This window comes from Phaenicophaeus curvirostris, chromosome 13 (assembly GCF_032191515.1).
Source record: "Phaenicophaeus curvirostris isolate KB17595 chromosome 13, BPBGC_Pcur_1.0, whole genome shotgun sequence".
Taxonomy (NCBI): domain Eukaryota; kingdom Metazoa; phylum Chordata; class Aves; order Cuculiformes; family Cuculidae; genus Phaenicophaeus; species Phaenicophaeus curvirostris.
In genome coordinates, this window is record NC_091404.1 from 1,563,068 (window position 1) to 1,585,397 (window position 22,330).

The following is a 22,330-nucleotide window of genomic DNA, read 5'->3' on the forward strand; positions in this document are numbered from 1 at the left end:
GACTTCCAAGTGGTTTTTGTGCTAGGAATGAGGCTTTTTATGACAGGTTGGGCTACACCAACACCTGCTTTAACTCTTAAAGTGCTGCACAGGGAAATGGGGCTTTGGAGGGAGTCTCTTACGATGCAGGTACTGCTATTTGCATTCAATCTCCTGGATCTCATTAGAATGAGATGGGTTTTAGCAAAAGAGAACTTGATTCACAGTCCTTAGTTCCTGTCTTTTCTAGGACAACAGCAGAATGAAATCTGGGGAACCAGGTTTGTCAGTTGCAGCGCAGCAGGATGTGACCAGCAGGGATCACGGTTTGTATCAGGTTTGCTTTAGAAAGGAAAATCAGGTGGAGGAGACAGTCGGTGTCGCTTTGCTGGGAGCCCAGGGCTGGGTTTGGCACCTGGCACAGCCGTTAGCCGGTGACTGGCTGGGAGCAAAGGTTTCATCCTTGCATGTTGTTTGCTCGTTCAAATGAGCACCGTGTTTTTCTGCAAACTCCAGCTGTCACTTTATGCTGTTATTTTTCCTGAAGCTGAAAGGACCCCTGTCTGCTTTGGAGCAGCTTGGAGCCAGTCCCAGGGCAAAGAGGAAGGGTCCTGTTCTGAGCACCCAGAGGAGACTGACCTGGAGCCATTCCGCCTTCTCCAAATAGAAGCCCCTCCCTCCCATAGGTGAAAATGCCAGGGACAAATGGTTTTACACAAATAGGCTTCTGCCTCCCCCCAGACACACTTTCCAGGTTTGTGGCACTGGCCTGGCTTTTCCGTTATGGCGAAGCTTCTTTTCTAATGCTTCCATGAGGTGGAAAAGATGGTACCTGGTCACACTGAGCTTGTTTTACCTTCCCTGTCTACAGAGAGAAAAAAGCAGCAACAGTTGGGTTTGGTTTCTCCGTTGTTTTGAGTTCTTTGGTCTTCACTGGGGTTTACAGGCCAAGGTTGGAGCAAACCTGTGTTTTCCAGGCAGGGCCTTGTTCTGCAGCCTCCTCGGCTGAGGCAGCGGATGTTGCTCAGTGAGGGATTTAACAGAGTTTTTCTTCTTTACCTGGGATTAAACATTTCTGGAGAAGCGTTCATATCGTTTGCAGTTACAGTGTAGTTAAGGCAGGTGATGTATGCGTTGTTCAGCCTGAAGAGAAGGCTGCAGGGAGACCTCAGAGCAGCTTCCCCAGGAAACCTGGGGAGGGGCTCTTGGTTAGGGAGGGCAGGGACACGAGGGCGAACAATTTTGAGCTGCAAGAGGGGAGATTGAGATGAGATCTTAAGGGGAAATGTTTTGCTGTGATGGGGGGGAGGCCTTGGCCCAGGTTGCCCAGAGCAGGGGTGGCTGCCCCATCCCTGGAGCAGTTCAAGGCCAGGTTGGATGGGGCTTGGAGCCCCTGATCCAGTGGGAGGTGTCCCTGCCCATGGCAGGAGGTGGAACTGGATGGGCTTTGAGGTGCCTTCCAACTCAAACCATTCTGTGATTCCTCCAAGCAGCCTTGGGGCAGGACCCCACACCTGGAGCTGCAGGGTGACCCCCCAGAGGACCTCTGACCCCCAGTCCCCATCCAGGGGCAGCCCCACCTTTAACAAAACAAAGGAAGAAACCTACTTTCTGTACAGGAATTTATTTGAATCACGTTAACTGCTTTTACGCTAATGCCTCAGTGCATCCTGTAAAAGGGAAGGAAGGATTTTCTTTAAAAAGTATTTGTATGTAAGACAAGAAATCATAGAAATGCACACGGTAACATCGACGATCCCTACACATGCACGGGCGTACGCTGAGCTGGGGCGGCTGCACGAGGAGGAGGGGAGGGGAAGGGAAGGAAATCTTTCTTTAAGCTTTATATTTGATTAACACGAGTAGAAAGTGATGCTGGTGGGCACAGCCCTGCCCCGAGCCACCACCCCCTCTGGCTCTCACGGGCTGATAACACTTAGTTCCATTTCAGCCTCGTAGGAGACAAAGCTGAAGAAGGAGACAAGGTCAGAGCAAACTCCATCCAGCACCTGTGGGCTGCCCCAAGGTCAGGGTAACGTAACCCAAGAACACAGGGAGGGAGCACAGGGAACCCCCGGCACCAACCTTGTGCTCCAGTTCAACCTTGACAGCTTCCACCCGTCAGAGCCCCCACCCTGGGTCGAAAAGCTGCACCTTCCTCTGCAGAGCAGCTGAAACCCTCTGAGGTGGCTGTTGTTTCTCTCTTCTCCGGGCAGTGGCCTGCAGGACTCAAGGCCGAGGCCCTACAGCCACCCCCGAGGCAACAGCCGCTGTGGCTCTCGTCACCAGGTCCGGCTTAAGGATTCTGCTGTCTGGCTGCAGGGGCAGCGACAGCAGCCCCAGCCTGGGCAGTGCCTGCTCCTACATTTGGTCAGCAGCCTTGGGCTTGGCTTTGGTTTTTTATTTTCCATTTCCAAGGGAGCCCAGGTTCCCGTGTCCTCCGTGAGCGCCTTTCCGCTCCAGGCCCCCAGGGAGAGCCGCAGCCACCACCTCCAGCCTCTGCCCCTTCTCAGCTTTTAGCAGGCGCCTTCCGCGTAGGAGCCCAAGCTTCTGCACCCCTGCCCCACCAGATCAATGCCTTGGCCCCCAATTTCACCTCTGCGAGTGATAACGTTAGGATTGATTCAAGTCACCCCTCCAAAGAGCAGGAGAAATAACGTGTGAGAAAGCAGATACGGGACTGCACCCCAAACTCTATGCAACCACCTCCTTTATGGATGCAGTCAGCCACACAGCAAGGGGGGAGATGAGGAAGAAGTGAGGATGAAGAGGCAGCCGTGTCTAAATGCTGTGGTGACCCAACTGCCTCCAGGAAGAGGGAGATTCCGGACAGGAGCAGCGCCTGCAGCTGTCAGAGCCCAGCCCAAAGCCCTTTACTTTTACACCTCCTGCTATGACACTTGCAACCTCTCCGTGTTGAAACGCTACGGAACCCCCTTGCTGAGGGCAGATGTGCAGGGAGAGGCACCTGGAGCTCCAGGGCTGACAGGAATGCACCACCCCCTCTCTCTTGTCTGTCCTGGTGAGCTCAGCTCAGCCCTCCCTGCCCTTCCGCTCACGTAGGGCGGTTGCTCCACCGTTCTCCACGGCGAGAACACCCCCAGCCCCGCGGCGCGGGGAGCAGCCCCCACCCTGCTGAGGAGCTCAGAGCTGGGACAAGAAAAGAAACACATAAATCCCTTCAAGTAATTGAAACCAGCCCCTTCTTGAGGTCACAGCCCCATGGAAGCAGCGACTGACTGGGCCCGTTTGGGTGCTAAGGCAAAAAAGTCTGACGTCCTGGAGGGATGGAAGGATGAGAAAGTGTCAGTAGTGAAAGGTTAAGAGTTATTCCATAGTTGCTTCTTCACGCTCCTGTGATTCTCATCTCCAAGTGACCGGCACCGGCTGCTTCCCGTTACTTCTGCACGCAGCTTGGCCAGGCCAGCCCGCCACAGGTGACCGATACAATGATGTAGAGGACAACCTGGAGAAAGAGAACAGCCTCGCCAGTGGAGAACGGTTCCTCCGCTCCTCAGCCAGCTGCAGGCTTGGCCTGGCAACCAAACGTGTTTTGCGTTATGACACTCATCTCAGGTACAGTTGTATTTTTCCTTTCAGCGGTTTTTTGATGAGCGTTAAGCCATTTACATCATCTACTGATGGTTGGAATGTTGTGGGCTCAATACCACTGAATAATTAGGAAGTACCTACCTACAGGAAACCTATTTTGCTGCCGACTTGGGGAGTTCTGCAACCATTTTTATAATAATTACTAGACTTTAAGTAATTCTGAACACACCTTAAAACAAGCTTGGAAACCCCAGGTTATCAAACCTCTAAATAACTCCTAAACTCGGTGCCAGCGCCTCTTCCTCCACATCCTCACAGCAACGTGGGGATAAAAACTGTTCTCCAGCACAACAGAAATGAGTGTTCAATGCCGACAAAGGACTTTCCACACCTCACCTGCAGTTACACCTCAGCATCCTCATGTTAGCACCGTTCGTATTTATTATGGGCTGGAGTTGGGCCTCACATTGGAAAACAGCCACTACGTCATTCAGCAACAAGAAAAGAGCAGGACTAAGGCCCAGAAAGCCATAAACTCAGCACTTTGGCAAGGCAGCTGTGTAGGACGGGCACTCGTCTGGAAAGGTTTTCTTGTCTTGACAAGAAAAGCTGCCTGGCACGATGCTCACCTCACACACGCCCATCAGAACCCCCCGTTTTACAGCTACAGCCCCTCCAGGCTCAGAGCTGAGTACGCGCGGGGCTAAAGACAGAAATAGGCTGAAGGTCACTGCGCTCCGTACTCACAATTGATGCGATGATGATGACGATGGTAAGCTTGAGGTTCTTCATACACATGGCTCTAGCAAGGTTCCTGCTGGTGGTTTTGAAGGTGACTGACTATGAAAAAGCATGAAACAAAGCATTAATTCCTGACGCTGCCATGGAGGCGGCTGCACCCCAAGATGCCAAATCTTCTCCCAGCTCCTACCTCCCTCGAACCCAAACCACTGCAGTTACCACTTCCAGAGCCACTTAATCCCTTCTGTTACACACACAAGGCACCAGGAGAAACCTCTCCCACACACTTCAGGGCAAGATAGAGCATCAGAGCAAGTCCAGAAGAGCCTGGGGCTGTGCCGTCCCATGCTTGGCTTGGGAGGAACAAACACAGAAGTCCATGAAGGCTGCAGGCTGCCCACAAGGAGCAGTTTACCTCAGAGCACTTCTGGGGGTTTCTCCTGCAGCTTCCAACCTATTGGGAACTAAAGCACTCCTCAATATTTATGGAATTACTGCTCTCACCACACCCTGTCACACACACAACTCTATAACTGTGAATACATGTGCCAGAACAAGACAGCCAGTGCTGCTCCTGCCAGCAGCTCTGCTGGGGCAAGGCAAGTCATGGAATCATCGAGGTTGGGAAAGACCCCTCAGCTCATCCAATCCAACCCTCAGCACAACCCCACTGTGCCTGCTAAACCCAGTTCCCAAGTGCCACAGCCACATGGGTTTTGAAACCCTCCAGGGATGGAGACTCCACCACTGCCCTGGGCAGCCTCTGCCAGGGCTTCACCACTCTGTCAGTAAAGAGATTGTTCCCAATATCCAATCTAACCCTCCCCTGGCACAACTTGAGGCCATTTCCTCTCGTCCTATCTCTTTATCACAAGGGAGAAGAGCCCAGCACCCACCTCACCACAACCTCCTTTCTGGGAGCTGCAGAGAGTGATGAGGTTCTCCCCTCAGCCTCCTCTTCTCTGAGCCCTTTAATGCCAGAACTTTCCTCCAATATCCGGCCTTGCTACATTTTATGGAAAGCTTGTGGCTGCCCTGTCCCCAGTCTCCTCTCTGCATCCTGCAATTCCACCTATTCAGACCAGGTTTTGGTCACTGAATGTTCATGCAGGGCTCTGCCTGCCCACAGAAAGGCCGGGCACCCGCCGCGAGCCAGACCCGCAGCACGCTCTGCTGGTTATCTTCAGGTGTTTCATAGAATCATAGAATCACTAGGTTGGAAAAGACCCTTCGGATCATTGAGTCCAACCATCCCCATCAATCACTAAACCATGTCCCTCAGCACCTCGTCCACCCGTCCCTTAAACCCCTCCAGGGAAGGGGACCCAACCCCCTCCCTGGGCAGCCTCTGTCAGGGCCCAACGACCCTTTCCGTGAAATATTTTTTCCTAATGTCCAGCCTGAATCTCCCCTGGGAGACCTTGAGGCCACTCCCTCTTGTCCTGTCCCCTGTCACTTCCACACAAGCCACCTCCCAATTTTTTGGGATAAGGCTACACCAGGCAGAAGTCCATCCCTACACGCTGTGATTCTGACTCAAAGCCAATTCCCATGCTCACCTGCCAGGTGAACTTGGGGAGCGCTCATCTTGCTCAGCTGTTCAGTTTCTACCTGTGGAAGCAGCCTCCCACCACACAAAACCTCAGCCCAGACAGGTTCTCCAGAGGAGCAGCCACTCGGACCACCAGACCTCCCTCCCAAAAGCGAGTCCTTAGAGGCTCGACCAGGGAGGGGGTCGAGTCACTTTCCCTGGAGGTGTTAAAGGGACAGGTGGACAAGGTGCTGAGGGACATGGTTTAGTGACTGATGGGGATGGTTGGACTCGATGATCCCGTCGGTCTTTTCCAACCTGGTGATTCTATGATTTTATGATTCTTGCTGCTGCTGCTGGGAGGGTTCCAACACATTTGTGTTTGGTCAAGACTGGTAACAGGATTGATGAAACACAGCCCATTATTCTAAAGTCTCACAACCTCTCTCTCCTAGGACACCAATGGGGCTGGAAGACATTCACACTACAGGCACATCCCACTGAAGGTTCCTAAGCAGGAGGGGGCAGCAGGGCGCTGGTCCTGGGAGCAGTTGGGAAGCAACGCAGCCACCCACAGATCCCACCAGGATACAGACCAGACGTGGCGTGGGATACCTTCACTCTCTTTGCAGGAGCTGCAAGGTGCAGCTTGTGGAACAGCTATAAGGAGGGGGATAATCACAGAATGTCCTGAGTTGGAAGGGACCCACAAAGACTATCAAGTCCAACTCCTGTCCCTGCACAGGACACCCCAACATTCACACCGTGGGGCTGAGGGACTTGGCCAAACGCTTCTGGAATATTGTCAGGCTCGGTGCTGTGACTGCTTCCCTGGGAGCTGTTCCAGGGCTCCACCACCCTCTGGGGAAGAACCTTGTCCTAATGTCCAACTTAACCCTCTCCTGGCCCATCTTCCTGCCAGTCCCTCAAGTCCAGAGAGGAGAGCTCAGCACCCGCTCCTCCTCATCCCCTTGGGAATAAGACATGACTTGTATCTGACACAGGGAAGGATCTCCTGTAGATCAGGATGCGTTGGTATCTGTTTAGGAGCAGCTCTAGGTGCTGCGTCTCTGCCTCTGTTGCTCCCTGATGAGCACAACTGAACCAGTGACCATATTTCTAACTCCTTCCTCAGACTTACCGAATCTACAAGGTTCTCTGTTTTATCAATCAGCAGCTCCAGCTTCTCTCCTCTTTGTGCCACAAGGTCTGGAGAAAGAGACAAAAAAAACAACCTGTAGGTGCAACTGCAGTGCAAAAAGCTGCTTCCAATACCCAAGCCAGCCATTCAGAGATGGCCACGCAACAGCAGAGTCTCATACCCCTATGTTTTGGGACTGACCTGACTCCGCTGTGGTCAATTCCAAACCCAGCCCTCTATTTTAAGTGGTCAGACTTGTCAAAACCCAAACCAGAAGATGACATGCAAAAGAGAAGTGAGCTCCCGAGGAGTGTTTCCCCCTCCAGCAGCTGCAGGAAAGCCTCGGTGCCCAGCAGAGTGAATCCAGAGAGCGTGGCACCCTACAACGAGCTGTGCCGGTTCATTCTAAACAGGCTGCTCAAGCCCATGTGCCACCCTCCACCCAAGCTTGCGAACTCTGAGCTCCCCCAGCCCCTTCCTCATCTGGAGAGGCCATCGCCCACGTCTCCACTCTCGGTACTTCTCCCTGAGAGTCTGCCAGCCCAGAGAACTCCACGTTCGGGGCACAGAGGGAAGGCAATTACCTATGTTTCGAACCATGATTCCTTTAAGTTCATCAATTTGAGCTTGCGTCTCTGCCACCTGGTCAGTGCCCTTGCTCTCCGAGTGGTATTTCTGTAACAAAGGAACAGGCAGTGACAGCACGGACCCTCGGCTCCTTAAGGCAAAAAACCAAACTCCTGGTCATGAGAGACCAGCACAGACATAAAGGTGAGTTTTCAAAGTAGCAGTGACATTTACAAGTGGGTAACAGACCAAAACCTGACTTTCTCAGCTGCTTACAGATGACAGTGAGCACATCTGTTCCTGCCAGGTACCTGCAGCTTCCAGAGTGCCCAGGAAAAAAAAGAGCCACTTTGGAAAGTCCAGGGAACTGGCAGTAAGGAAGGAAAGTTAAGACCAGAATCTGTGAGATATGGTTCACTGAATGCCTTGGCTGTTAGCAGTGGTCCCACCTCCCCCACCACAACTTATAAAGGCAACAAGCATTCAAGACCTTCTCTCCTCCGTCTCTAGAATGTGTAAAGAGAGCCCCGCCATTCCCCAAGCGTGCAGGCAACTCTACAGGGATGCAGAGGGAATTCCACAGATGAGGAAGGCCTGTGAACCGGAAACAGTACACCAGGAGATGTCAAAGACCAGCAGCTGGAATTGCTCTTCCCATGGAGAGGAGACGAGCAGCCAGGAGCCACTCTGCTGTGCACTAGGCCCACCAGGGAGGATTGTGTGTGCCACCTCCCAGCTATAGTTCAGCATCTGCCAGCAGCTTTGCCGACACCAAATCCCTCTGGTGCATTACGGTGAGTAGAAAAAACATGAGCTAGAGCCCCAGGGGCATGCTCTTCGTCCACAGAGAGGGAGCTCACCTGCTGGCTTCTCAGATACTTAAGGAAGCACGCTCCATTCTCTGGCCCCACAGAAAAAAGCTGAAAAACATGACACAGTGCAAACCTGTGCAACACTCCGGTCATCCATTCCACATGATTCCCTTCAGGAGTGATGGGGAATTCACTTAAAAGTCTGCTCTTCCTGGTTTTGGGCTCACAAATGAATCTTTGGGGACTGCATGAGTCAGGCTGGCAGGAGAGAGAAGTGTGAGCCAGCACCCCCAGGGTAAAAGGATCTGCAGAATCCATGGAGGGAAACTGAGGAGACGCCAGCATTAGATAACAAAGTTCTGCTGTTCCTGGATTAAGTCACTGCTGTCATCACAGGTCCCATGCAGTCAAGCATCACTGCCTACAGCTCCTGTTGTCCCACTCCCTTTGAGACCCCTTCACAGAATGGTTTGGGTTGGAAGAGACCTCAAAGCCCATCCAGTCCCACCCCCTGCCATGGGCAGGGACACCTCCCACTGGATCAGGGGCTCCAAGCCCCATCCAGCCTGGTCTTGAACCCCTCCAGGGATGGGGCAGCCACCACTGCTCTGGGCAGCCTGGGCCAGGGCCTCCCCACCCTCACACCAAAACATTTCTCCCTAAGATCTCATCTCAATCTCCCCTCTTGCAGCTGAAAATCATTCCCCTCATCCTGTCCCTGCCCTCTCTGATCCAGAGCCCTTCCCCAGCTTTCCTGGAGCCCCTTTCAGGACTAGAAGCTCCTCTGAGGTCTCTCCGCAGCCTTCTCTTCTCCAGGCTTGAACAACCCCAACTCTCTCAGCCTGTCCTTGTACAGGAGGTTCTCCAGCCCTCAAATCATCTCCATGGCCTCCTCTGGACTCGCTCCAACAGCTCCATGTCCTTCCTGCGCTGAGCACTCCAGAACTGGACACAGGGCTCCAGGTTTGGTCTCAGAGCGGGGCAGAGGGGCAGAATCCTCTCCCTCCTTGCTGGTCCCACTGCTCAGGATGCAGCCCAGGGCACGGTGGTTTCTGGGCTGTGAGCACACATTGCTGGCTTGTGTTGAGCTTCTCACCCCCAGCACCCCAAGTCCTTCTCCTCAGGGCTCTCCCAATCCATTCTCTGCTCAGCCTGGATTTGTGCTTGGGATTTCCCTGACCCAGGTGCAGGACACCTGGCACTTGGCTGTGTTAAACTTCCTGTAAGGAAACTGGTCTCTCGTAAGTCTCAGACAAACAGCTGTTTTCCTCCAAGCTCACAGCCATGGCACTCATGTCTGAAGGCCTCTGCAAGGCTTCTCTGCTTTAAACACAAAACGTCTATGGAGATGGACAGCAGAGGTCAGGACAAGAGCATGGCTGCTCCACTTCATTACCACCCACCTTAATTTTCTGCTCAATCAGTGTTCAATTTCTATCCATTTCTGACAACATGAGGAGCAGGAGACTCCAACACCACCAGGAACCACGTACTCTGGTCAGAGTTAATGGTTATAGCACTGAACGCAATAGCTCCTCGGAATCTTCGATGCAGAAAGTGTTTTTTTTAAGAGCAGGTGCAGAACTGGCACACAATTAGAGCTGGTCACTGGTTTTACTGGAAGCACAGCCTCATTTACAGCATTATCATGTGCCACATCTGAGCTGAGCGTGGTCTCCAAGCCCCCACATCATCTCCTCCTCCATCCTTAGCCTCACACCTTCCTTAAGGCACGGGAATCGCCTAGATACCAGCCCTGCTCTTGCACCACACGCAACGTTTGATCAGCAGGGCTCTCATCTCAGCAACTTTTAGAGCTGTTGGAGGGAAGAGCTTTCGTGTTTCCTTCAGCTGGTGCCTGGGTGTCTATCCCTGTGCAGAAGCCGAGGTAGGCAGCTCCTCTTGTGCTTTAGGGAGATGGAAAACTGGAAATTTTTAGAAGACTACCAACATGGTGGCTTTGTGGACTGCCTGGCTCTTCCGATAAAGAATTCATTAAGCTTATTCCAGCCCTGAACAGCCCACAGCTCAATGAGTCATCACTTCATGCAGCTTCAGTCTCCACATATCAGAGCCTGGGGTGGAAGAACTCTGTCCTATCACGCATAGGAAGTCAATCTAATTTACGACACACAATGCACGAGGCCCTTCAGAAGCCACACGGGCATTAGCATTCATTGCTTTCTACCTGCTGAATGAGCCAAAGAACAGTTTCTGCAAGGAAATACAACTCTATACGCTCCAAATCCCCTGTGCCAGTCACCAAGGGTGCCGACACAACCTGCTGTGTTCACAAACTCCAGGAAGCAGCAGTGCACACGCAAATCTTCGCTTCGTGCTCACCCACCTCAGCCCTAGCTCACCCTGCCCCTCAGCACGTGCCCATGATTACTCCAGGCTGCTATAAAGCCTACCTAGTTTCTATACTTGCAGGCAAGGGCTGTGCCCATGGCTCAGCAGCAAAGGCCCCCTCCACTGGCACCTGGAACATCACCAAAGCCAGCACTTCCAGCAGAGCAGCAGGAAAAAGGCTGAGCCCTTCCTGGAGAACAGCAGCAGCGCTGACATGCTCACCAATCACAGCAGAGTCTCCTACACCGCCTGCACAGCCCCAGCTGTAGCTGCCCCAGGTACAGATTGTGCCCAAGCTCTGAAGGCCGATATTCTGAAGAGAACTTAAATGCAAGGGAGGTCCTGGAAAAAAACCCAAACCAACCCAAACCAACATTGCTCAGGTTAGGAAATTCATAGAATGGTTTGGGTCAGAAGGGACTTCAAAGCCTTAAAGGGACCTTCCAACCCCCCTGCCATGGGCAGGGACACCCCCCACTGCATCAGGGGGATCAAAGCCCCATCCAACCTGGCCTTGAACACCTCCAGGGATGGGGCAGCCACCACTGCTCTGGGCCAGGGCCTCCCCACCCTCACAGGAAAACATCTCTTCCTAGGATCTCATCTCAATCTCCCCTTTTTCAACTCAAAATCATTCCCTCGTCCTATCCCTGCCCTCCCTGATCAAGAGCCCCTCCTCTGCTTTCCTGAAGCCCTGTCATTTGTAGTCAATTAAGGACTCCTAGGAGTCTTCAAGGGAAGATTCAAAACACTTTCCTTTTAGAACATATAGCCTGAGGACCCATGCACTCACAAGGCAATCGATCACTTGAGTCACAGGGCAGTAAACTATTCCATCTCTCTTTTACATCTGACTCCATTAATTTAATCTGACATTACACCCAGCAACAGGCCTGGCGGCCCTGGAGGTGTTCAAGGCCAGGTTGGATGGGGCTTGGAGCCCCTGATGCAGTGGGAGGTGTCCCTGCCCATGGCAGGGGGTGTGGAACCCAATAGGCTTTAAGGTCCCTTCCAACCCAAACCATTCCATGATCCCATGAACTATGAGCTGCTTTATTCCCACTACATTAGCAGTTCAGATTTTGAAAGCAGCCTGATCCCATACCTAGGACAACAATTTTTCTCCTCCTCACCCCCTAAACCTCTGTCTTGGAGCAGGCCAGGGTGGTGTTTACAGACCCAGGTTGCAAATCAAGTCAACACTGCATCAAGAAGTGCTCTGGCCATTCTGCAGGGAGCCAAACGGAAATACAAACACTCTGCTGTGCACTGAAACACGTCAGGAGCAGTCCCTACCCATTGCTGGGAATAAAACAAAGCAATAAAACTGTTTCTAACCTCTCCTGCCTGGCAGCTGGGAGATTTGCCATACCTCAAATACAACAGACAGCAAACAAAGCGCTTCTGTGAAACTGGGATGGCAGCAGCAGGGCTGTATCAGCTTCCTGCGGGAAGCACAACAGGCACAGAACTCTGCACTTCCTGAGGGAATCACAGAATCAATCTGTTGGAAAAGACCTTTGAGATCATCAATTCCAACTGTACCTGTCCACTGCTAAATCATGTCCTTAGGCACTTCATCTCCCTGACCTGCCTTTTAAACACCTCCAGGGATGGGGACTCAACCACCTCCCTGGGAGCCATTCCAGTGCCTGAGAACCCTTTCTGTGAAGAATTTTTTCCTAATGTCCAATCTAAACTTCCCCTGGCACAGCTTGAGGCCATTCCCTCCTGTCCTAAGGAGATTCCAGTCCAGCCTCGCCCTTCAGAAGTACAACAACAGACCCACAGCAGCCAGAATCGAGTCTTCTGAAACCTGGTAATTCCTTAAGGAGGAACAGCATCCTGCTGCGCGCTGACAGCATCGTGCGCATGCCCTAATGACAACATTCACAACTCTGCTTTAGCTTAGCTGTCATCACAGCCGATGAAATCAGACAGTGCATGCTGGAACACCACAGGGCAGTGATGTCCAGTCCCAGCAGCTGTAAGCACCACATTACGCTGCCTGCGGAAAAGCAAGGAGAGCCTGCTCCCCTCCCACCCCACAGGAGAGGGGCCACCGGGCTCCACCAGGACAAGGAAACCACCGGAGCAGCGGGCAGGAGGAGGCCTGGCTCTGCTGCTCACGTGCTGTCGTTCTGTGCCTGCGTGCACCTTGCTGCCATGGGGTCACCTTCCTTCTTGACCAGAATCATCTCCTCTTGCAGAGACTTCAGTGCATTCAGTGCTGAGACCTGGAAACCAGCATCGCCCTTGCCACCATGGCATCCTCAGCTGGAAAATGCAAGGTGAGGGTGGGAGGAGTATTCCCCTCACTTCCGTAATGCCCTCCTGCTTTTCATTTCTGGAGTTGGAAGGGTCCAAGGAAATCTCATCGCAGATACATTTATTGTTTATCCTGCTCTTTAACTTCCTGCCCATCTTGGGAATGGAAATTGTTGGCGCCTCTGTAAGAGCCAGCTGGAGAGTCTTCTGTACACTTCATCTGACTGCAACCCAAGCCCTGTTCTCCCTCCTCCTGGAAAGGAGGCAGTACCACACGGAAACACCCTGTCACCAGCCACGCGGCGCTGGAATTACCATGCGGTGAAGGGGAGAGAAGTGAGAGGTGATGAGGGATCCCAGATACTCAATCTCTGAGGTCGAGTTTAACAGAAACAAAATAACATGCTTTCAGCAAGATGTTACCTTGCACTGGATGCTCAACGGGAGCTAGGTTTGGTAATTCAAACATCACCATTAAGGTCTAATCTCCAGGGCAGCCACATAGTACAAACCATTAATACGTCGCTATTAACCCCCCAGCCCTGAAGGAGTGAAGCAACTCAGAGCGAGTGTGGAGAGAACAGCAGCTCCCCTGGCTTTACACCCAGACTCAGCATGGTGCTGCAGTCCCAGGGGAGAATACAGGGAGAATTTCTGGGGAGAAGCTTGGCTCATCAGGAAAATCTTGTTAAGCAACACATCTCACCAGCTGCGCGGCTAAGACACTGGAGAACTCGCTGTTCATTGCATAGGGAAGGGCTGTCTGTGCTCTTGAGCCATACGTGGTCTGGAACCTCTTCTTGATTTCATTCAGGAAGGTGAAGGCTCTGGATCGTTCAAAGTCCTGGAAAGAAGAGAGCAGAGCACATCCAGAGCTGTGTCAGGTCAGGGACAGGGAGGTGCACAGGGCACGTAGCCCATTGTAGAGAAACTGTAATTATCAATTCTTAACAGGCACACTGAGATTAGTGTTATGTGGGATTTGACGGGTTATCCTGGGGTTTGAACGGCAGCCGGATTTCAGCCATGGACATGGGTTGGCAGCAGCCTTTACTGGGATACTCTCAGCTCTGATGCTGCACCTAGTACTTTTTTCTACTGAGGGAGAAGCTTTGGCTTCAGCACTTCCAGAACTGAGGAGTATTTATGTATGACTCACTGGCAATGAAAGGCCTCTGCATCTGGATTGCGCTGCCCGGGGGCTGCGAAGAATGGAACTAGGCAAAACCAAGAACGAACTAACTAGGCACAGGTATTCGAGTTCCAGGCTTTGAGTTCAAAGCAGGAACTGATGCGAACGGGAACGCGAGCAGTAGCTCTAACAGGAAAAGGCAGCACCTTGGATTAGCACCTAGGATTGATTTTCTTTGACATATGGATAGAGAAAAAGCCCATATGGATAGAGAAAAATCTGGAAGAAGCCTGGCTGTGCAATAGCTGTGACCAGAGTACTTACGTCATCTGTAATGCAGAGGTATATAATCCGGTCTTGGCAGATGTAATGGAACAGATAACTGCCGAGAAGAGAAAGGAAAAAAACAGGTCATTTGGAGCTGCCACATGACTCGTCCTCCAGAAGCCACTGCTGCCTGTGGGGCTGTCAAAGGTGGGAAAACAGAGGAGCAAATTGCAGTCACTCTACAGGAAATCACAGACACCAGCGTATCCCAGCTGTTCAGCTGTTTCCATTCCTATAAACTCCACTGAACAAGAGATCACCACGTGTTCAAGAATCACCAGCCTCGCCTACGACACAGCACCCAGCAAGACCTTTGCAGGACATTCAGTTGCCAAACAACTTCAGTTCCACGTTCTTCCAGCTGCTTCCCTGGAAATCCAACCCTTGAGAGGGTACCCAGGGGTAAGATCCAGCCCTGCTCAAGGTGCATCCGAGCACCCATGCATCAGTTCACCCATGACAAGGACAGCAGCTAACTGGAGTGACCACAGAGAGAATCCTGCAGTGAACCTCACTGGTGCTACGACAGCTTTGTCAGCTGTGTTTGTGTGACCACAGGGTTGCGGTGCCCTTGGTTTCCATCGCAAAGGCCAAAAGACAAAAGCAACCCCAGCAGAAAATGAATTAGAGAACAATAATCAGGCTCAGCAGGCTCAAATCACAAGGCTGGGTTAACTGTTCACGTAAAGATGCCTGAGTGAACACTAATGTTAGTTAAATGCAATGCTCAACATCCTGAGCAACAGTGCAAACCAGTTCAAAGCAACAGTTTCCTATCAAATGGTTTCCAGTCTAGGCCCAGCAAAAAAAAAAAAAAAAAGCCTTCTAGTCCAACTCCCTGGTTTTAGCTGGTGCTTTGGACTGTGTTGCCCTCTCCCCACCACCTGATGCTCCAGTACAGGACACATTCTGATAAGCACAGCAGGACAAAAGGGGAACAGAGTTGCAAAAAGACCACAAGATTTTTTTTTATATGTATATATATACACACACACACACATACATATATATATTTATATAGATATATATACAGCTTGATGTGTGACCCTGGAGTTTTTCAAATCCCTACATGTTGGTGGAGGTTGCACCGGCAGGGGGGCAAAGCAACCCACCATGTCCCTTGCCAGCGACGCTACTGATGAAAAATAAAGAAGATAAGGAGCTGGGCTGACTGATACCCCGGATGTTATCACTCCAGAAGGAACTATAAGAGAATGAAGGGAATAAGTCATAATTGGAGCTCTCTCTCAGCTGGTCTGAGACCCCCATGGATGTCAACATAACGTCATGGATCCAATCCCTTCAAGCACTGGAGCGTCTGCAAAAACTTCACCTGCAGCAACCTCGTGATATTCTGGCCCATAGGCTGGGACTCAGGCTAAAATCCTACAAACAGGAAGAACCACAACTCCATGTGCCCACTCGGCTTCACAGCTTTCACGTTCCAGCCCGCTACCACGATCAAGGGAAAGAAGCAGCTGTTCTGCACCTCTACAAACCAAACTCCTCACTCCTGACAGCCCAAGTCACCAGCTTCAAGTACGTGTGTGTGAAAACAGTTGATCCCCACAAAGGGATGGCTAGGAACTCTTCCTTCTCCTCGCCTAGAGGGAAGGCAGGGTGGCAGATCCTGGCCGAAGAGGTGGTTACCCGAATCACAGGAAAGAAGCTGGTGTAGGACTGGGCAGGGGAAACCGACTCGGGCAGGGGAGAAGCTCCAATGCCAAGCTCGGTGCCCGGAGCTGCAGAGCAACACCTACAGGTTTTCAAAGAACCACGCACAGCAGAGGAACCACAAACCACAGTGATCTGCCCCATTTGTTATATCCTCATTAAGGAAACGGTCATTAACGAGCAAAAGATTGCACACCTTGCAGCACGCTTTGCAAGCGTAGCCGCACCAGTTGTCGACCTCTCAGTGCTCCCCAGCAAAGAGCAAAGCAATCTGTACCACAGCTCAAGTTCCCATCTCTAAAAACACACTGTGGTGCTCCCTGAACTCAGCTGTGTAGTTGGTGGAACAGCACTCAAGGTGAAGTTACAATAATAACAGAAAAAGACTGCATGCTTAAAATGATGGCAGTAGAAAAAGATTTGGCATCCAAAGTACTTTAGACCACAGGACTGACAGCTTCCTGCCCTGGCGTGGGAGCTCTGGAAGTCCCTGGGGGAGAGACCAGGGGACGATGCAGAAGGACTATCCTAGTTGGTGTCTCTGGAGTCCTCAGGCAGTCAAAACACTGCCAGTTCCAAAGACAGAGCTGAACTGGGGCCCGATGCCTCTCAATGCACTTATTTCTCCACGGTTCTTCAGTTTGTGCACCATCACACTGACCTCTTGACTTTACAGGAGCAGAAAAGTCAACAGTGACAGATGCTGTAACATCGGATCCCTCCGCTCCACCAGCATCGGCCAAGGGCTGCTCAGAGCTTTGTACAAACCTGGAAAAAAATCCTTCTGTTCCCCAAACTCAGTTTGTGGCACCTCAGGATGACTCTACACTTGCCAGCGTCCCTTAAAGCAACCAGGATCCACAAGAGAGCTGAAAAGGGTGACGTTTTCACTTCAAGCTGTGCTCAAGCCTCAAAAAAGCCAGCAAAGAGCTCCACAAGCTGAATACCAAAGCCTCCAACAGTTTGGTATCCACAGCTGAGCCCCCTCCAGCTCACTTTGGAGCTGTATAAAAATAGAACACTTGATTTCATATCAACTGCCTCGGTCCTTCCTGCTCCAGCTAAAATCAAATCCTGGTTATGCTGCAAAGTTCTGGGGAGAAAAAAGTGGGTATTGAGCCAAGTGCACAAAAAAATAGGAACTTGGCCACACCCCATTTATCCCAATCCTCGTGCACATTAACCGGCCCCTCCTTCCACACCAGGATGGAACATTACTCACTTCCCATGGGAATAGGTCAGTTTGTTGTTTTCGGATGGTATTTTTGCCAGGATCTGTTCCGTCACCTCCAGGAAGTTTCCCCCACACCAGGCATGTTTGGCAAGGATGGTGGTGCCCCTTGCCACGACAGCAAACAGGATGGCCATGACTGCACACCACCTGGAAATGAAAACACGTTCAAAGTTAGACTGACGTTCTTGAGCAGATAAAGCATCGTAATCCTAATGACATTCTCTCAGCCCTCAACATAACTGAGGGAGGCAAAAGAGAGTCTAGAGGTGGCCACGGAGATGATCCAAGGGCTGGAGCATCTCCCATACCAGGACAGGCTGAGAGAGTTGAAGCTGTTCAACCTGGAGAAGAGAAGGCTCTGGGGAGACCTTAGAGCAGTTTCCAGTCCTGAAAGGGGATCCAGGAAAGCTGGGGAGGGGCTCTGGATCAGGGAATGCAGGGGTGGTTTTGAGCTGCAAGAGAGGAGACTGAGATGAGATCTTAGGGAGAAATATTTTGTGGTGAGGGTGGGGAGGCCCTGGCCCAGGTTGCCCAGAGCAGTGGTGGCTGCCCCATCCCTGGAGGGGTTCAAGGCCAGGTTGGATGGAACCTGGAGCTCCTGATCCAGTGGGAGGTGTTCCTACCCATGGCAGGGGATGGAACTAGATGGGCTTTGAGGTCCCTTCCAACCCAAACCATTCTATAATCCCACAGACGGATACCATTACCAGAAAGCTGCTCTCATGTCCCCTTTTAGGTTCTGTTCTGAATGACACCAACACCACAACAGCCTCTAGGAGGAACCTTTTCTTGCTCCAGTCTCTAACAGAAACAAACTCACAATGAATCATGCCAACCTTGTTTCCACCTAGATTTCTAGCTATCAGTACAATTTTTTTCACTTCAATGGACCCTTAAGGATTTTCTTGCTTGTTTGAAACCCCTGCTAGTGTCCAGCAGGCTCCAGCTTAGAAAGGAACTGCCTTTCTCTCTGCTTCATTAACAGCAGCTCATTATACACATCAAACCTACCCTTCCCAGTGCAGGACTGTTGAGGAGTGAGACCTTCACTGCTGTGAAGTCTTGAGTCAGAAAAGCATGCCTGCTCTCTCCGAGTGGGACACACTTAATCAGCTCAAGCACCATCCTATTAATCTGCTGACAGCGCCAAGCTTTAACATGTGAGCTCCATGTCAGACCTCAGCTGCGACAGCTGATCCGCTCCATCCATAAACCTCTTTTCTGCTTAGGAAAGACTTGGGAAGACTTCAGACTCTGCAAGCCCCCAAGTCTTATTTTTCACTTTGCACTTGACTGCCCTCATATCATTTTGTGTCTAGAATCGTCTACATTCCAGCTGGAAAGACCCTCAAATCCTGGGTTCAGTTTTGGGCCCCTCAGTACAATAAAGACATTGAGGGGCTGGAGCGTGTCCAGAGAAGGGAACGGAGATGGGGAAGGGGCTAAGAACAGGGATTCTGGGAGCGGCTGAGGGACCTGGGGCTGTTTAGCCTGGAGGAGGCTGAGGGGAGACCTCATTGCTCCCTGCAGCTCCCAGAAAGGGGGTTGGAATGAGGTGGGTGCTGGGCTCTGCTCCCAAGCAACAAGCGATAGGATGAGAGGAAATGGCCTCAAGTTGCACCAGGGGAGGTTTACATTGAATATTACAAACATTTTTTCACTGAAACAGCAGTGAATCATTGGCAGAAGCTGCCTAGGGCAGCGATGGAGTCTCCTGGACAGGTTAAAAAACTGTGCACCTGTCGACATGGTTTAGCAGGCATGGTGGGGTCAGGCTGACAGTTGGATTGGATGAGCCGAGAGGTCTTTTCCATCCTTAACGATTCTGAGATTCCATGACCTATTGATCTTCTCCGTACCAGCGCTGTGCAGACGGATCTGCTCTGATCAGCTTAGGCTTTCATTGGAACTGATGCACAGAGGATCGCTGCAACAGTGGCAGAGAGGCCACGGAGGAACGCAGAGCTGTTAACCAGGCTGCGAAGCTGAGCTGTGGTCACCACCGTGGGGTGGTGCATCAGAGCTCACTTTGTCAGGCTAAGCTTGGCCAGCAACAGGCAGGTAATCTCCAAAACATCCTGCAGGCTTAAGAGCTCAGCTTGGAGGGAAAAAGAATAAACGGATGGAGTTATTCAGAGCAGACTCTCCATGGATAAGCCACAACCACCTGGTGGCACTGAGGTATTCAGAGCCAGCACAGCTGAAGGGCAGAGGATGAGTCTGGAGAAGGGGACACCGCAAGCAAAGTGGGAAGAAGAGCAGTAGGAGGTCTCAAAGGACACTTCTTCGGAGCAGAGCACCCAGCCAAGCGCGCTCTAGAGGACACAAGAGAGTTCTCAGTGCCTCTAAAGGGGAAGGGAGAACACACCAGACAGCCTCACACCGTGCAGGTGCAAGTTCCCAGAGAAGTTGCTCTCTTCAACTCTTTCTGACCAGTAACACAACAAAGGGGCATCAATAATCAAAAGGGGGAGGAGGCACCCAAGCATTTCGCAGCAGCTCCCCAAAACAGATCTGCCGCTTTCACTTCCTCCTGGCCCAGAGCAGGTACTCCTGCAACTCACAGATGTGCCTCCTCCCTTTGATCGAGGGCCTGGAGGAAGCTCCTCATGCTGCTTTGCATGGCTTGCTTCTCACTTACCCTCTCTCAGAGCAAGACCCGTGGTCAGAGCAAAGGCAGCTGCGTATCCTGCTGCTCTTTTTGATACGACAGCTTCCCTTCTCCTCACTTACTGCACCCACTTCTTTCCCATCCAGTGCTCTCACCCAGGTGCCAACCTAATCCGAACACGACTCAGGGATTTAAACCCCAGGATTTACAGCCAGCTGACACACCTGCTAGGAAGGAAGGGATCGAAGAGCACCCAGACCCAGCAGAGCACCCTTCCCTACTGGTGAAGGCACCGGGGTTTGTAATCAGCTCTTCCCCTGTCCTGTCTCAACCCCTTCCTGCCCGGAACGAGCTCCAGCTCACATAAAACAAAGAGATGACGAAGAGTTGGGTTGGTTTTGTTTCCTCCCACAGCCACAGGCTCATCACCAACCCCGTCTGTGTCAGAGAAAAAGCCCCAACTCTTGTACATCCAAGAGGAGAATAATCTTCCAACCTCCAGAGCGTTGTGGTCCATTAAGTAATGTCCACGGACACCTGAAGACGACCATGGAAGGTACAGAACATGGAAAAGCAAGGGTGATGGTTTTTCCCCTTCCACTCATTCTCAGGAAACTCCTCAGTGCAAAGATACCCAAGGAGAAAGAAGGCAGAGCAGAAAGGCTGGATTCCTCACCAGCTGTAGAGCAAGAACAAAACCAGAGACCAAGGTCAGGCTCTGGCAGCAGGAAATAGTTCTTCACACTATGCATCCCTGATATTTGACTGAGGAGGGCGCAGAAAATCCTGCAGCTTCTTAAAGCATGTGACACGGGTTCAGCCTTCACCGTGGCATTTAAAACCGTTAGAAGGATGATTTATCATTTTCAAGCAAGACACAAACCAGCTTGTTGGTTGTTCTGACTTCATTGACATGGAATAAGCCACGGGACAGCAGCTATGCCAGCTGGGGCAAGAAGTGAAGCCAGATGACTGTGTTCATGCCTCCCAGCTGAGAGGCACTTGTCAGCCCCTCCTCAGGACCAGCAGGTTCTCAGCCTCAGCACCAGCGAGCGATGGAGGACATCACCACTGATGGCCCCAGAAATCCTCTTTGCAGAAAGCAGGGGTGTCACATTGCCACTGGCATTAGAAATGAAACCAGTGTGGATTTTGCAACTCTGCAAGTTGCAAACAGCCTGACTGCAATAAGAAAATCGTTTATGTCCTGGACTTCCCTTTAACCCTTCCTTGGCACCTGGGAGTTATTATTTCTTTAAAGGAAATTCCAACATTAAGTCCTGGTGTTTATTTGTTCATTTTAAGCTTGAGAAGCAGCACATTTGAGTACCAACTTAACAGAAGCTCAGCTTTTCCTCTGCCTTTCCTTACCGCAGGCACATCAGCTTCATCACTACAGAAAAAAATTGTCAAGGAGAATTAATCCAGCTTCTCTTCCAGGCCTAACACCTTTTCCAACAGTGTTTAGAAGGGGTGAAGAACCTAAACATGACAGCTACAGACTAAGCAGCTCTCCAGAGAGGTAACATATGCTTCCTCCCAGCACTTCAGCTGAAAGCTCCGCTGTGATCACAGAATGATAGAACGCTTTGGGTTGGAAAGGACCTTAAAGCCCACCCGGTTCCACGCCCTGCCACGGGCAGGGACACCTCCCACTGGATCAGGGGCTCCAAGCCCCATCCAGCCTGGCCTTGAACCCCTCCAGGGATGGGGCAGCCACCCCTGCTCTGGGCAACCTGGGCCAGGGCCTCCCCACCCTCACACCAAAACATTTCTAAGGTCTCATCTCAATCTCCCCTCTTGCAGCTCAAACCCAATCCCCTTCATCCTATCACTCCAGATCCTGGTAAAAAGCCCCTCCCCAGCTTTCCTGCAGCCCCTTTCAGCACTGGAAGCTGCTCTAAGGTCTTCCTGCAGCCTTCTCTTCTCCAGGCTGAACAACCCCAACTCTCCCAGCCTGTCCTCATACAGGAGGTTCTCCAGCCCTCGGATCATCTCCGTGGCCTCCTCCGGCCTCGCTCCAAGAGCCCCGTGTCCCTCCCTGAGGAAGCCCCTCAGGCCTCAGTGACCCCCGCAGCCGCCGCCCCGGGACGCGGCCCCCGCCCCACCCGCCCCGGCCCCGGACCTGCAGGCCCTTCCCCGCCCCCCAGCCCGGCCCGGCCGCGGCTGTTCCCCACAAGGAACGGGAGGCCCCGCCGCTCATCGCCCCCGGAGGGCCCGGGATCGCCCTCCCCGCCGCCGCTCACCGCCCGCCGCGGCACCGACCGCTCGCAGGGCCCCCCCGGCCCGGGCCGCCGCGATGCGCTTCCGACGGGGCGCCGCGGGGACTGCCGGGAGTTGTAGTCCCCGCCGCCAAAACCGCAGGAAGCTGTAGTTCTACTCGCCGGAAAATGTAGTGCTCATTGCCGG

At 52.1% G+C, this 22,330-nt stretch overlaps 1 protein-coding gene across 1 annotated transcript; it reads right to left on the reverse strand.

The window, feature by feature from the left end:
* Window positions 1-1,587: 1,587 nt before the first annotated feature.
* On the reverse strand, window positions 1,588-22,258 carry VAMP7 (vesicle associated membrane protein 7). The gene is made up of 8 exons (XM_069867927.1): window positions 22,168-22,258; window positions 17,299-17,457; window positions 14,400-14,457; window positions 13,650-13,787; window positions 7,529-7,619; window positions 6,945-7,012; window positions 4,279-4,371; window positions 1,588-3,445 (listed from the first exon to the last, which is right to left on the reverse strand). Exons 2-8 carry the CDS (start codon window positions 17,442-17,444, stop codon window positions 3,377-3,379), a joined length of 663 nt encoding a protein of 220 aa, XP_069724028.1. The 5' UTR covers window positions 17,445-17,457; window positions 22,168-22,258; the 3' UTR covers window positions 1,588-3,376.
* Between the last annotated feature and the right edge of the window lie 72 nt (window positions 22,259-22,330).

Excerpts from the sequence above, each read along its gene's own strand:
- VAMP7 (XM_069867927.1), bottom strand. The coding sequence starts at position 17,444 with ATGGCCATCCTGTTTGCTGTCGTGGCAAGGGGCACCACCATCCTTGCC. Across the intron at positions 7,620-13,649 it reads GTGTCTTAGCCGCGCAGCTG|AAATACCACTCGGAGAGCAA; the intron begins GTGAGATGTGTT and ends CCTTTGTTACAG. Across the intron at positions 3,446-4,278 it reads TCATCATCATCGCATCAATT|GTTGTCCTCTACATCATTGT; the intron begins GTGAGTACGGAG and ends CTCTTTCTCCAG.